At 50.8% G+C, this 15,636-nt stretch overlaps 1 protein-coding gene across 5 annotated transcripts; it reads right to left on the bottom strand.

The window, feature by feature from the left end:
• Positions 1–7,917: 7,917 nt before the first annotated feature.
• Positions 7,918–11,857, bottom strand: LOC140265209 (protein MANBAL-like). 5 transcript variants are annotated; one of them, XR_011906217.1, is made up of 5 exons: positions 10,903–10,990; positions 9,426–9,515; positions 9,270–9,351; positions 8,696–8,890; positions 7,918–8,260 (listed from the first exon to the last, which is right to left on the bottom strand). XR_011906217.1 is itself a non-coding variant. In XM_072361104.1 (5 exons), exons 4-5 carry the CDS (start codon positions 8,843–8,845, stop codon positions 8,153–8,155), a joined length of 258 nt encoding a protein of 85 aa, XP_072217205.1. In that variant the 5' UTR covers positions 8,846–8,890; positions 9,270–9,351; positions 9,426–9,515; positions 11,786–11,857; the 3' UTR covers positions 7,918–8,152. The 5 variants fall into 5 exon arrangements, 4 of the variants coding, with proteins under 4 accessions (XP_072217205.1, XP_072217203.1, XP_072217207.1 ...); XM_072361104.1 differs by lacking the exon at positions 10,903–10,990 and adding an exon at positions 11,786–11,857; XM_072361102.1 differs by lacking the exon at positions 10,903–10,990 and adding an exon at positions 11,221–11,250.
• Positions 11,858–15,636: the final 3,779 nt, after the last annotated feature.

Raw genomic sequence — 15,636 nt, 5'->3', positions numbered from 1 at the left:
CACACCATGTCCTGCACCCCTGTGGGCTTCCCCTCCCTCACTCATCATCTGCTCCAAAGTCCTAAAGGATGCAGCTCCTCATGCTGCCATCAACCCCAGTACCCTCCCTCTGCTCTCTCTCAGTTCCTCCGTACATTTCCTCCCAAAGCCTTCACCCTTTGATCCACCTCTGCATGGACACAGTGTGACCACAACACCCTCCTTTTAGCCCCTCTCTTATTGCAGCCACTTGTCACACCTTTGGGTCTGCTTTAGGCCGCGTGCCTCAGTGCCCCAACCCCCTACCCATCACCCCGAACAAGGGCTGCATATCCCCTCCCATGGACACCTCCAATCTCCCGATGAGCAATGAAGCCCTCTGATGACCGGTGACATCCCAACTCAATGAATGAAGCCTTCTGATGGTCAGTGAACATCTCTGACAACCAGTGGAGCCCTCTGCCAACCAACAAAGCCTTCGGATGACCGCAGCCACCTTCTGATGTCACTGCAAGCCCTCTGATGGCCTGCAGCTTGCTGCTCCGTGTGCAGGGAAGAAAAGGGTGTGAAAGGAAGATGTTGACATCTGTAATGGTCTGTAATGTTTGTGTCACCACTCCTGCAGAACCACGGGCTAGTGTCTGTGACAAGTTGGAGATGTGTGCTGTTGTAACTCAGACGTTTGTACTTTGTGTGATCCCGTGTTTTATTCAGCTTACACAACGCAATGTATCCTCCGTGTGCTTTGTAACCACTGCAACTGGTGACAGACAAGGCCAACAGGTCAGGGCAACATTTGTAACCGAGCCCCAAAACTCCTTTGGAGCAATTGTGTCCCACTGAAGTCCCTCTTCCCACGCCAAGCGGGAATGAGATGCACAATCAGCCAGGGTTGGCCTTGCCGTGTCTGCACCCCATCATGTGGGTACCTGCAGTGCCCAGGCCAGATGATGTGCCCGGCAGTGCAAAGCCGGCCCACGTGTGTGCAGATGGCAAGGAGCGTGTCTGCAGCATTGTGCACCGACAGGGCCGTGTGTGGAGGGCATTCCCCATTGCAGCTCCGTGCTACCTGTTGTGGTTTGGGGATGTTTTGTAGATATCCCACATCAGAACATCATGCAGAGCGGTGGCAGTTCAAGAGTTCACCTTCTGGTCCTGTGGCCTGCCTTCTTTGGGCACTGTGGCTCTCAGAAGGGAGGGGAGGAGTGGCATTTCCCTAGAGGACTTTGAGCCCAGAGGAAGAAAGATGGAGCTCCCAGAAGGATGCCAGTATTTGACTTACGGAGATATTGTTACAGTTACCTGAGTCTTGGAAATTACAATACAAGGAAATTTCGACAATGAATTTCAGTGCAGTATTTTACCATCCAGTGCTGCTGATCCCAGTTCATGGCCTTGTTCAATAGAGCACATATACACAAACAGTCTGGAATCCACGTACAAACTTTCAAGTCCTCCGAGAACTGCTAATGCTGATATTGCATCATCAGTTCATCACCAAAAATGATAAGTACCATCATTTTCAATACCCAGTTATTTTGTACCTCTTCCCGAGACACCAAAGAAGTCTCCAGAGAAAACTGACAGCATCGTGGAAGAATAACACTGAGGAAAACGTCCATTAACACTCCCGACAGGAAACATCAGTCTGCAAACGGGAATCTAAGTTGAATCAGTGCAATCCCAGGTGGTCTTGTCTTTTGCAAAACAAGTGAAGAACCACAGTGTGAACATAGTTTGAAAAGTTAGAGGTGTTACACAGAAAAAGATCAGAACTCCTCAGAGGGCACAAGCAAATCTCCAGCAACTTTGGGCAGACGGTTATTTTGCTGAAATTAGCAAGACTGTGAGGAAAACAAAGCAAAGCTACGCCCTGGATTGGTGCCACAGTTTGACATCCCCTGAACAGCAGTCTGAGTCCCACTGGCACGTGAGCAGACTCCAGGCAAGGAAAAACAGTCCAGCCACACTTGAGTTAGAAGAATAGCTTAAGTGATGAATTTGCTCACAGTAGGCAGAGGACGGTTACAAGCCGGCTCTAATATCGCTGCTGTCAAGAGGTGATGATGTTGCTGCAGCACTGCAGCTACTACTGAACTTCCCAGTACATCAGTAGCCAAATATGCTACTGAATAGGAAAGACATAACTATTTTAAAAAAACCTCTCCGTCCTTAAGGACACATTCTAAGAGCCCAGAGCTGTATTAAATCTCTACTCGGGTCACAATTCCTTTGTCGCCATATCTGATTGCTCTTTTGGTTTCTGAAAGCTCTCAGTAGAAATCCAGAGTTTACGTGGATAAAACCTCAGGATAACATCCATTTACTTACACGCGACTATTGTTAAATAATCCAAGTCAAGTCTACTTTACAAGGAAGTGTGCAACAAGCAGAAGAAGCGAAGAAGAACGTCACGTTGAGTTCACATTCTTCAAGGTGCAAATCACAGCTATTCCTGCCCCAAACCTTCTGTTCTTCAATTGCAAATAACAGCTTTTCCTTCAGCTGCTCATAATTCTTCTAGGGTGGAAGGTGCAAGCGACTGAAACTGAAAACAAAGAGAAACCTTAAGTATTGAAGAACAGCTTAGACCACCAAAAAAATCCACTAGGAACACAGGCATGTGAACTGTCCTGTTCAGAGGGATAACTGCATTTGTACCCTCTAAAATAGCTGTATCTTGATGTGCACTTGTCTCTGAGAGTTAAAGCACAACAAGCACTTGAGCAGGGATAACTTTCCAGAACTGGCAACGTGTTCAGTAACAACTCTCACCTTATCTCTCTTCTGTATCTGAAAGTTAAAATCTGAGCATCTTCACAAAGCACCAGCAGAACTGAGAAACTGAGCAGAAGCTACATTTCCTCCAGCCAAGAGGGAGCACGAATGCGGCTATTTGTTTTCATTGCCAAGATCAGGTCTGGTGATCATGAAAGATCGATCCCAGACTCTTTAGAAGAAAGTACTACCTTCAGTACTAAAAGTAACTTGCTGTTTTTAGTGGTGTGCAAATCCACGGCATTTACAATGGAATCAGCTCCACAACAAAACTGCTTTTCAGAAGTTCAGCTATTACTCAGCAGAGCTTACTGCCATCACCCAGTGATTTGCTTTCACACAGTCTCAGCCACTTCCATATCACACCCACTTCCTACAATCTGAAAGGAGATTGCCATCCGTAAGAACAGAACCACGGCAGAGTTTGATCCTTCGTACTTACCAGGTGTGACTTCTAGGGAACCAGTTTTCCTTCCCAACTTTCTCAACGCAAAATTTTTGGGGTCCGTTGCTCCCTGTACAAAAATCAAACCATGAATCCTGAGGTCTAACTGCCCGTGTCTACCAGTAGGTAATACATGACAACAGCGCGAGAAAGGCTCGAAAACAAGATTAGAACTACTTGCAGAACACAAAGACATCTGTCTCTCACTACATCCCTCTGAAGAAATCCACGTAGTGAAATGCAAAATTATCAAGCGGTTTTCAAAGAAACTCAACCACTGCATCACATCGTTGGTTTGGTACTGGAAGGAATCCCTGGAGTTTACCACCTAGTCCTTCCACTCTGAGCAAGCAGGGATACCCAGAGCAGGCTGCCCTGCCAGGACCACGTCCAAACCATCTATCAAGTCTCTGATGCAAGGCGTGTTCACATTCCCTCCGTCCCTTTTTCTGTCACAGCTCTACCCATATGCAAGATTTAGAAAAATGATTCCATATAAATTCATAAAAAAATACCCTTAAACACACAGCTTGGTCCTTATAAGGAAAAAAACAAACAAACAAAAAAACAAACAAGCAAGGAATAAAAGTGAGCATAAAATGCATTAAAGAGGGCTCGTTACCCATGAGGACAGCAAATCCTCCCACTGGTAATCCGCACGTTCCAGTAACGAACTGTAGAAGTCTCATTCTCTTCTCGTTATCTATTTCTTTCACAAACTGAAAAATAATAATTAACACTGATGTTAAGTTTAATATTGAGACGTTCACTTCCCCATCACCCCTCGGACAGCTGGATCAGCAGTTATCATTTATATTTACACACTATGTATCTGCTGAGTAATTCTGACTGTTGCTCACTAAGCTGTTGCTGTGTTCTTATGAGGAAAAAAAGAAGTCTACAAACCTGCCAGAACCACAGCATCTGTCTGCTGGTTCTGGTATAACGCCGGTAGATGGTATGCCTCTGCCAGGCATTCGGATCCATTTCTTGCATTCCACACAGCAGCACCTTTAGGGGAGAAAAAGGATCAGAAACATGGAAACTACAAGCTAGTTGCTTCTACAGCAAGACTATTGTACTTAAATGCTACTATGTCATGAAGTACATACTACTGTACTTCAAAGCACCTGCTCGTTTTTAATATTAAACTCTCAGGCTTCCACAGCAAATAATAACATCCGCTCACAAAGAAAATGTGGAGAAGCCACAAAAGAGAAAATCCAGTCATGAAAACGTTTGTATTTAGACATTCAAACTAGGAATGTATACTTTGCCATTGCCTAACCGTACCATTCTGTGCTAGAAATACGATGTTCTGCTGCAGAGTATAATTTGGAGAGAACAAAAGCAGCTAAAACCTGGTCCACTCAGTAATTTGACCATCCGCTCATATTTGGTTCTTATCTCCCTTGCTTTCCAATTGCTCACTCTTTAAGCACACGCCAATCACATTGTCAAGGATGACAAAACACTGTTAGCCAAAAAATTTACACTGGCAGAATCTTAACGTTAGAAACGTGCACGTTGGTTGCAAAGAAGAAAGTTAAGAACAACGCGCTAACCAAACACTAACTGATACATACAGCTTCTCTCGCACATCCTGAAAACAGAACCGCCAGCCTCAATGAACTCTGCTCTTCAGACACTGACTGAAATTGAAGGATTACATAAAGCAGCCTGGGTCTGGCAATAGTCAAAGAATCCTTTACCTCCAGCTCCTTAGCACCAACATACTGCAGACACTGCTGTGGCAGAATTGCATTGAAGCCTACAAAAAAAGCTTGTGTCTGTTCCTCAGCGCCTCGGGAAAGTCTCCATTCTGCTACCAGCCTGGAAAAGACACAGTAGGATCATTTAAAACGGGCTACGCTAACCCAAGTTCATCTCTGTTAGTTTCTTTTGAAATGAACCGTAAGCCGTGATAAGAAAAATCATGGAAAGCTCTGGGGATAGAGCACTGTATAACTGTATTCTAATTGTATTCGCAACCTGGTAGAAGTTTGCCGCGTTTCTTCGTTTACAGAAAGCACAAATAACAGCAAGTGACATATTTGGGAGATTACAGCTGAAGTTTGAAGCTTACACCTGGAGAACCAGCATCTCCTGACTACTTTGAAACAACTGAAGCTGCACATTTCAGACGGTCAGTCAGACCTAAAGGACAAACCCCTAGAAGATGCAGAAGTTCCTGGTTTACTGCACAGCTGCAGCTCTGTGAAACAAGGAGACTGTAAGGCAGTTTATGCAGTAACTGCTACTGACCAGGATCCAAGGACTATTAGCACAAACATCATCTTTGAAATCTCTAGTTCACCCATTTCAAGCTGGGGACTGGATCCTGATCCAGACGGGGAAGGAGACAAAGCTGCAGCCTGACTGGGAAGGACCGTTCCAAGTACTTCTAATGACTGAAACAGCTGTGAGGATGCCGAGAAAGGATGGACTCACTACACACTGGTAAAGGCATCCACTAGCCCTGAGGCGTGGGAACTGTTGCCACAGAAAAACCTTTAAAAGATAAGAATTAGAAGGAAATCATGAAAAGTTTTTTTATATATGCATTTTTTTATTATCATTTTAACTAACCTTTAACTTCTCCTCAAATAGGTGAATAAATTGTATGTGTAAGTGGGAGAGTATTATAACCTATATAGAACTAATGCTCACAAAAGTTTTCCATGTTGTAACAAGGAGTTTTTACTGCTGCACCCATTCGTTATCCTGATAATTATCTGGAAAATGTAAAATTTGACAGTAATGCAAGGGAGGGACCAACTGATAGTTTTGATGTGAATGAGGGACTCTTGTAGTGTATGGAATGATGTATGGTGGACAACTGCCTATTGAGGCTGGACATATACACTCCTTGAAAATACCCAGAACATCCAGGATAGGGAAGAGCTTAAAAAGGGGTAGAAAATCTCCCTAAAAACCCTGCAGTTAGGACAGTTAAGGAGATAAAAAATCTTAGGCAAACACTGGAAATGGAAACAAGATACGGGGACATTAATGCCTGGGTAGAATGGATTAAGTGTACTGTCCAGAGTCCCAACCGTAGCAATTGCTATGCTTGTGCATCGGGACGGCCCATAGCTCAGGTGGTGCCCTTTCTGCTGGGGTGGACCAAGGACCCAAGAGAATGTGATGCATGATTGCCCTGTACCAAGAGAAAACTGCCTAGGAAACAGAGACTGCAGATCTCTCTCTCTCGTTCCTCCAATGCCTGATACAGATGTCAAGATCCCTCCTGCAATCTCTACAGCAGTAGGTAACCACACAGCTTGCCTCTCACGGCAGGGTGTGAAGGCTACCAGGCCTATGGGAAACTTCCTTATGCAGTGAGGTCTTGAATGTTATGGAGGACTCAGCAGGAAATTATTCAAGATTGGGAATCTCCAGGGCAGATCTCTGGTGGTACCGTGGGGGAAAGATTTTATGGTCCGACTTAACCATCTCACTGGGGAGGCACCTGTGCGCTTGTTCAATGAGTTCTACCATTCACCCCGGCATTTGGAAAAGAAATGTATATAGATTCAGTCAGGTACCTAGAGGTGTCCCTGATAAATTTAAGGCAAGAAATCAAAATGCTGCAGGATCTGAGTCACTGTTTTGGTGGGTGACAATCAACAAGAACATAGAAATGATAAGGGAATCTCGATGCCACACACTGGAAAGGAATGATCTAGCAGGAGAGAAATCCTGCTAGATGAAAGAAAAGGGGGGAATGAAGAGCGAAGCAGGAATTTGGAACAAAGGGGGGCTAAAAGGGGGATAGTTAAAGGTAGTTTATAGAAATAAGTAAAGGAAGCTGGAATAAACATACCTGCTTTATAACCGATCTCTGGATTATAGAGTTTGATCCCGCAAGTCAGCACAACAGCGGACCGAAGCACGCCGGGGAGTCGCGGCTCGGCACCCGGCGCCACCCGGATCTTACAGCCAGCGAGCGACCGGCAAACAAACGGACGTCTTCCTGCCGCGCGGCCCAGCACGGCCGGAGCCGCACCGCACGATCCGGGCCGGCTCAGGCTCTGCCTCCAGGCTTTTGGGGCCGGCCGGCTGACTCCGCAGCGAGACCGTGGAGCCGCCCGGGAGCCGCCTCTGGGTGCCGGCAGCGCCGCGAGCTCCTCCCCCGGCAGCCCCTCCGTGCCCCCGCACCGAGGCCCGACCCCGTCCGCAGCGCACAGCCCGCTCCTCCCGGCCCCGCCATGTTGCACCGCCCCGGAAGTGCTCTCTGCCGCCGCCAAGCACTTCCTGTCACGTGGCTCAGGCCGGGCTGGGGGCGGCCCGGGGCCTGTTGGGGGGGGGCGGCTGCCGGGAAAGGACCCGATCATGAACGGCTCATGTCGTGTCAATCAATACCCCCAGCTCCGTTTCCTCCACACAGTCCTCCAGCCACTCCGCCCCAAGTCTGTCGCATCACCTGGGCTTGTTGTGGCCAAAGTGCAGGACCCGGCATTTGCTCTTGTTGAACCTCATCCCATTGGCTTCAGCCCGGCTCTCCAGCCTGTCCAGATCCCTCTGTAGGGCCTCGCTACCCCCAGGCAGATCCACACTCCCAGCCAATTGAAACGTGGGACGAGCAGCTCCATTTCCAGGGAGGGACGTGAAGCCGACCGCTTCATGGCCCTGCGACTGCCAGCCCGAGCCAGGCACCTTTTGAGCAGCTACTGAAAGAGGCAGCACCACTATTCAAATGTTTGTTCCGCTTTTATTTGCAAGAAAGAGATGCTAAATGCGACCAAAATACATTTCAATGGGAAATCAAATAGGCGGGATACTGGTAATGACTAAAGACACAGCTTCCTTAGTTCCTCTCCGCAGTCCACAAAAGGGAAAGCACGGCCATGCCTGAAAACAGGACCACGCAGTCTGTGTCCTTTGGTGCACCTCTGAGGAAGCATTCCAAGCGATTCTGCTGTCCTTTGCGCCTCACTGCTCAAGCCCTTATCGTTTCTTTTTGCTTTCCTTCTTGGCTTTCTTGCTCAGCTCTGCAGCACTCGCCTTGGGTTTCTTCACCGTCTCCCAAGTCTTAGACTCAAAACCCTCCGAGTCCTACGAGAAGCAATTGGGACACAGTCAGGGAGCTCCCTATCAACTGGCTGACAGCTGGCTTTGGGAGCTCAAGTCACCTGACCGAGCAGCTTTGGGGACCAGCACTGGAAATCACCTTCCTGACCTCAGGGCACATTAGAAACTCCACCTCTGTCTAGTTCCCAAAAATCCCATGCAAACCAGAACCTAAAGTCCTCTATAGCAAGGTGGTCCTTGGCTAGTGGACCCCCTGCCTGGCAGCTCATAGGGCGCAGCAGCAGCTGCAGGATAGGACAAGCTGGCACCTCAATGCTGCTGGAGTGCGGAAGGAAGGACAGAACCAAGTGCGGCACTCTCAGCAGTGCCGGGGCACTCTGCCGTAGGCAGCAGCTACAGACGGTTCCCTCCCAGCCCACTGCCTGAGCATTGCTATCAGTCTCACACAGCGCTACTTACTGCCTTTGGGGACTTGGAAACTGGCAGGATGATGGCCAGAACACACAGGAGCTGGAAAAGGGCTCCAAACAAGAGTCCGCAGCGCAGCACGTTCTCCATTAGTGTGGGCTCAGGGATCTCAGGTGGCGAGAAATGCAGTTCAGCAGCCATAGTGCAGACAGCCTGCTGCTCCACTGCTCTCACGGAGGCTGCCTGCTGAGAGGGGGAAAAAGGCACTGTTAGTCTCAGGCACTGCGACGGGGTCACATCCTGCCAGCAAACATTTCCAGGCTAACTTAGAGAGCTGCTCGGAAGAGATCCAGGGCCTACTGACCCGAGAACAAAGAGGGACATCAAACTTGCATTCCAGTTCCCTTTGCCCGCCTGCCTAGGAAAAGAGCCCTCAGCCTTCGGTACTGCTGCACTTGCAGGTGGGGGAAGAGAAGCAGAGAGGACGGGTGGACGTCAAATAAGGGAAGAGCTTACCAGGCAAGATTAAACCTATCCCTGAGCTCCATCACACACACGTAACCACTGCCCTATTACTATCACAGCAATGTTATTCCTACCATTAAAGTTACCCACGTTCACGTACCTGGTTGTGGACGTGTTCGCGGCCTTGCTGCTGCTGTGCTCTACACCGCCAGCCACGGAAATAAAGCGAGCAGAAAGCTGATCTGTTGAAGACAGAGGAGTGAGCCATGCTTAACCAGCACTGCTTCAGAGCACGCTTACAGTAAGGCACACCTACCTTACAACGGCAGCTCCAGACGCAGCTCCAGACTGCTCTCCTGAAGCCCAATTGCATTTCACAGCCACTCACGCGCTGCCCCTCGACAACCTGCAACAGAAGAGTCACAAGCTGCAAATCCCATCCCTGGGAGATGTCAGCACATCTCCGCACTCGTGGAGCAGCGCTCACGTCTTCGGGTGAGAAAGCAGGCGTGTGCTTACCAAGTGAGCGCTGTTTGCTGCCAGCTGCTGGTAGGAACCCACCCAACTCTAAGTACGAACAGTAACCTAAGCCTAACTCTAAAACAGGAACAAAAACCTACACCTAACAATAAAACACCAACAGTAACCTAAGCCCAACTCTAAAACAGGAACAATCCTCTACTCCTAACACTAAAACATGAACAGTAACACCTACTCCTAATCAAAAACACAAACAACAACCTACTCCTAACCCTACAACTAAATTAACAAGAAAACCAACAATAAAAACAGGGCTAAGATGGGACATAGGAGGGTTAAGATGGGACCAGGGACCCGCAGAGGAGGAGCAGATGTTAAATGAAGCCTCCCGGCTAATGCCGGGGGCGGGGGCCGCGCAGATGGGAAGGAGCCCTGCGCCTGGACCAGCGATGCTGCAGCCCTGGTGGTACTGATGCGGGGCCTGGCACGGTGCTGTGGTGCCAGGCCAGCTGTGCCGCGGGCGGACCCACCTCCATGGGCTCGTCCAGAGGTGGATCCACCTCCATGGGCTCGTCCAGAGGTGGATCCACCTCCATGGGCTCCACGGAGGTGGTCACGGGGCTGGTCCAGGCGCGATGGGAACGGGCTCTCTTGCCTGTCTGCTGCCCGATGGTCATGGCGGGCCCCCTCTTCCTTATGGATCCTGCGGTCCACGGCTCCACCTTCCCACCTCTATCCTGCCCATCGTCCAGCCTCGCTCTCTTGGCTGCCCACATGGCTGTTGACTGCCAGAGCTCGGAGAGGCGAGTGCGTTGCGTGGGGCAGCGGTGACCAAGGCAACGGCTGTGACATGGCCAGGGTTCTAAAATGGCGGCCGCGCTGCTGGCACTGCTGGCACTGGCGTTCCACATGGCATGAGGAGGGGGCTGGAGGGCAGGGCACGGCACGGCAGCCAGAAGGCACTCGCTGTGCCCAGCGGGCAGCCCTGCTCTCCGGCCAGCAAGAGGGCACAGAGGAGCCGGCCCTGAGCAAAGGGCCCTCGGCCTCCTTCGGCCTCCTTCGGCCTCCCCCTTCCACCACAAGGGAATCTCTTCGGGCTGCCATACGCAGCACGCAGCACCACGCTGATGGGGCTCCTGAGCTCAGCGCCAACAACAGCAGGCTCCAAAGCGGACCTGACTACGCCTGCCTCCTGGGACACACGAGCTCTGCTCTCCATGTTGGCATCCAGCGCCTCTCCTTGGGCGGCCTCTTGGGGGATTCAACCACGACCCACCATTAATACCTCCAGCTTCCACATCCAACAGACTCACAACGGCAGCAACAAGGCGGGCAGGAACGGGCCGTGCTGCTGACTGCGGGCGCTTGTCAAGCCTCCCTCTCGCTGCCCCCATTCTGCTCGGGCAGCCGGTCCCAGCAACAAACACCGTCACACACAACTGCAGCCCTGACTCGTCCCGCTCGCCGACAGCCAGAGGAAGGACATGGATTCCCCTTCCTTCAGCTCCGCACTCGCTGGCACCGCACGCATCGCCTCTGCGTGCCGCCAGCACCGCGAGCTGCTCCGCCGACATCCCTCCGTGCCCCGCACCGCGGCCCGGCCCCGCTGGCAGCACACAGCCCGCTCCTACCGGCCCCATTCAAACTGCCGCCACGCCGCGCCGCCCCGGAAGCGCTCTCGGCCGGCAGGAAGCACTTCCTGCCCCGGCCCTAGCAACCGCCTGCGCCGTCCCGTTGCTAAGGGCGGCCTGGGGCCGGCCCGGGCCTGTGGGGGGGTTCGCTCCCGGATTCCTGGCGGGTGGCGCCGGCGGCACGGAGCTTTCCTTCTCCTTTCCTGCTCTGGCCTTTTGGACTCCTCTTTTCCTTTCCTTTCTTTGCCTTCCTTCCCCTCCTCTCCTCCTTTCCCTTCACGTTCCGCCCACACTCAGTACGCAGATCTCCAACGGAGGTGCCTGCAGAAGCTCGTCTGTGCAGGCAATCAATGGCTCGTGCTGTGCTTCGCTGCTTTGTGCTCTTCAATGACCGCTCTGTTATGCCCTTTCCTAACCCCTTGTGCACTATCAGGATGGCCCGGCTGGCTTTGCTGCAGAGCCTCATCGGAGAGTCTGCAGACGTGGGGGAAAAGCTCAGCAGCTGCCGAGGGAAGGTTTCATGCCCTGGCCTGCACACAGCCCGGCCCTCCTGCCAGCTCCTTACCCAGCCGAGAGTGTACCCATCCAAGCCACGGGCTGCCAGCTTCTGCAGGAGGTTAGCATGGGAGACAGTGTCATCAAGTGTAGTATTCAAAAATGACACATTTTCTTCCCAGAATGCCACCTTATATCCCCAAAATAAGACATTTTCTCCCCAAAACATCATCTGTTTTACCAAATAGAAGATAGTATCTCACCAAAACACTGCTTTCTATCCCCAAAATAAAACATTTTCTACACAAAATGCTGCTTTTTATTCCTGAAAATAAGATATTTGGAAAGAAAGTTGCTTTCACTGTCAGATCTCAATGACTTGTTAAATGTTTTGCATTCACTTTGCTACACTTCTGTCTGTAGACATCTTTCAACCAGTTCAAACATTCCCAGAAGTAGAAAAACAAAGGGAAGTTCCAGTGGAACAGCACTAGCAGGAGGAGCATCTCTCATTGCTGCCCCCAGGACCCACAGCACTCATTTCTCCCTGCCTGCACAACACTTTGCTTACTGTCCATGCGCTCCTGGCAACACAAGCTATTGTCATTTATTTACTGTTTTGTACATTCCATTATTAAATGTCTTGCATTCACTTTGCTATACCTCTGCCTGCAGCCGTTCATTCAGTTACAAAGCCCACCTCCCCGGGCCCCCAGGCCCACCTTCAGGGCAATCTGGGCAGCAGAAAGGGCAGCGACCCAGATCTGCCACCACCGTTGGACCCATCCCTCCCCTCCAGGACCCCCTCCCCTCCTCAGTCAGTTCTGCGTGGGAATGGAGGGATGAGAAAGGGCTATGGGAATTCTTGGAGAGCTGAGTGGCTCAGCCTGTAGTGGAGGAGGCTCACTGCGATCCCAGACACAGCCATCAGTCCCCAGGCGCAGAGAGGACTGAGCCAGGCTGCACCCTGCAGTACCCAGCAGCAGGATCAGAGTCTGAGGCCTGCCTAGGTCGTGTGGCTGCATTGCAGGCTGAGGTATGGAGAAAGCCCCATTGGAAGATGTTTTCGGTTCCTGAATGTCCCCCCCCCTCCATCTTGCTCTGCTTCACCCCCAGCTGCAGCTCGGCATCCCCAACATGTTGCTGTGGTTGCAGAGCTGGACTTGGCCCTTGACCTGTGCCCATGTCCCCACGATCCACCTTGCCTTCTCACCCCTCTATATTCAGTGCATGCCCCATCTATCTCACCTCCATGTCCCACCTACGTCTTCTCTACGTCCTCTTCCCAGTCTTCTCCATATCCCCTCCATCTTCTTTCAGAGTCCAATCTATGTCCCCCCCTTCTACATCCCCTCCATAAGCCCTCTGGGTCCCATCTGTCTCTGCACACTAGGAATGCCATACATGGCTGCAGAGCTGCAGCACTTACAGTGTCGATGACTGCTGAGATGACCGACCTCCCTGCAGCCTCACTGCCAGGAACAGAACTGCTTGGAGCACGGCAGCCCCCCCAAAACAAACAAAACACAACAAAACAAAGAGCTTTGCATCCTGGGAGTGGTAGTTCCTGCAGGGCCTGCAGCTCCCAGCAGGCCCAGGCGAGGGCAGAGGGGAGCGGTGCTGTCAGCCCGGAGCTCGCCCAGAGAGCCCAATGTTCGCAGCACTTCACACCAGGCACTTTGGACTCGGCTCTTTCTGTCCAGAACGTCCCTGAGCTGCTCAGAAAGCACAACTGTGTCACCCTCGGTGGGCTGTGCAAAGGAGGCTGCCATTGCAGGCTCAGCTCTGACCTGGTCCAGCAATGCACTTCCTTGCAACTGGAGCACTGACACGCTTGCTTCTTGCAAGTAGCAATCACCCACCGCTTTGCACACCTCTGTGCTCGTGCAAATGGGCACGACCCCAGTCTTGCACTCCCCGCCTGCACACACACACACACACACACACACACACACACACACACGTATCACCTCGTCCTTGCACGCCCTCCCACATGCATGCACAAATCTCTGCAGTGCATGGACACACTTGTGTAGCTGCACAAATTTGTTCACCTCTGCACACCTACATGTGTGCAACCCCCCCTTGCTCACAACTCCATGCACGCTCATGCATGAAGACTTGCACAGCCTTGCTCTCAACCATGTGCATACACACAAGTGTGCAAGAACAAACAGTACACCTGCAAACACCTTTTTGCATACGTGAATGCACAATGCACACCCTGACATTCAACACCAGAAGAGAATTCAACACTCGAGAATGAAGAATGCACATCTGGCTTCAAGGAATGCAACTCTCCTATCTCCAGAGATCCTCACCCTCTCAGTGTGCCATCTCACCTGGACGTGAGTGTCCCTCACAGCCAGCCAGAAAAGCAAGCAGAGGCTGAGACCAAGGAATCCCTCCCTGATGTGCAGCTCTCTGACAGCTTCCCTTACACAGAGTGCTGGCCGCAGCTGTGTGCATTATCACATGCACTTGTGTGGGCAGTTGGTGTCTAGACATGAAGGAGACTTGTTAAGTGCTCTGCTGACATGCAGGGACAGACAGAAAATTTCAAGGGGGAGCTGGAGTATGTATAGAAAGGATGTACAGACCTACAGTTAAGGATGTGGATTTGCATCTGAGTCCGTGCCTGCAGATGATACAAGCGCTATGCATTGTCACCCAATGGAAATGATCAAACAGTTGCTTTGGGACAGACTGTCTGTAGGGCTCAGGAAGTGTGGCCTTCCAAGGTACTTCAGGTGCCCTAAAGAACAGAGGCAAGCAGCGATGATTCCTTTCTCTCTTGATTCTAATACTTGTAGGTAGAGCGCTTGAGAAAGACTTTGGAGGCTCTCCTCAGCCTCTTCCTTTCCTCGTACCTTTACAAAAGCAGACTGCCAGAAAACAAGAAGACTGGACACGCATTTTGGGTTTGGTTATTTTTATTTTTTAATTTTTTTTAGTAATTTTGTTGTTGTTGTTTTGGTGTTTTTGGTGTTTTTGATGTTTTTGGTGTTTTTGGTGTTTTTGGTGTTGTTTTTTTTTTTAATCCAGTCCAATGTAATAAATTCTCAGTCATACAAATGATGAATTTTTAAGGTCTCGCTGCTGTTGGACCACACTCCACTTGAACATCAAGTGGAGCAGGAGGTAGCCTTCATCCAGAAAGGTGGAATCTTGATTAGATGTTGCTGTCTTATGGAGAGGAATCTTGGCATCCCCCAGGCTGAGCCAACACACATGCACAGATTTCTAGATGGTGACCATAACTTTCTGCCACTGCTCCTTCTGCTTCATCATCAGTATCCAGCAGGAGATCACGAAGCAATGGAGGCACGGTGGTATCCAGGTCATCATCTGAAACTTCTTCCACCAGATTGGAAGGGACCAGTCCTCTTGTGCCATCCGTCAGCTCTCCCAGAAACCAGCCATCCTCATCCATGTCTCCACAGATGTAAATGTATTGTCCAGCTGTCAGTGGAAGCTCATTTTCTGGGTCCTCATTAGGGCCATCAAAAGGATCGTAGCTGTGACGAGCTAAGAATCTTCGTATTAGTGGTGATGTTGGTCTGCAAGAATGCATGCTGCAGACTGCCATTGGCCACACTTTTGACTCCCCCTGCTTTTCCTGGGGGTTGGAGCATTCCTGTTCAGGATTTCTGTGCAGCCTCAGCTCTTTCCCATTCTCCTGGAGCTGCACGCATTTCTCGTCCAGACGCTTGCCGAGCGCTCCAAGTTTGACCTCAGCCTGCTGGAGACTCTGCGGCTTCTGGCACACTTCTGGAGAGCATCCCTCTCTCAGCAGGTGGTTCTGGGCCTTCAGGGCCTGGCACTGCCTCTCCAGGTTGCTCATAACTTGTAGGGGGCAGCTACACTGCTCCAGCAGCTTGCTGGTTGTGCTGCCTGGGAACCCCAGGTCTTCCTTGGCCG

This window comes from Excalfactoria chinensis, unplaced genomic scaffold (assembly GCF_039878825.1).
Source record: "Excalfactoria chinensis isolate bCotChi1 unplaced genomic scaffold, bCotChi1.hap2 Scaffold_71, whole genome shotgun sequence".
Classification (NCBI taxonomy): Eukaryota; Metazoa; Chordata; class Aves; order Galliformes; family Phasianidae; genus Excalfactoria; species Excalfactoria chinensis.
This window is presented reverse-complemented; position numbering and strand designations above follow the sequence as displayed.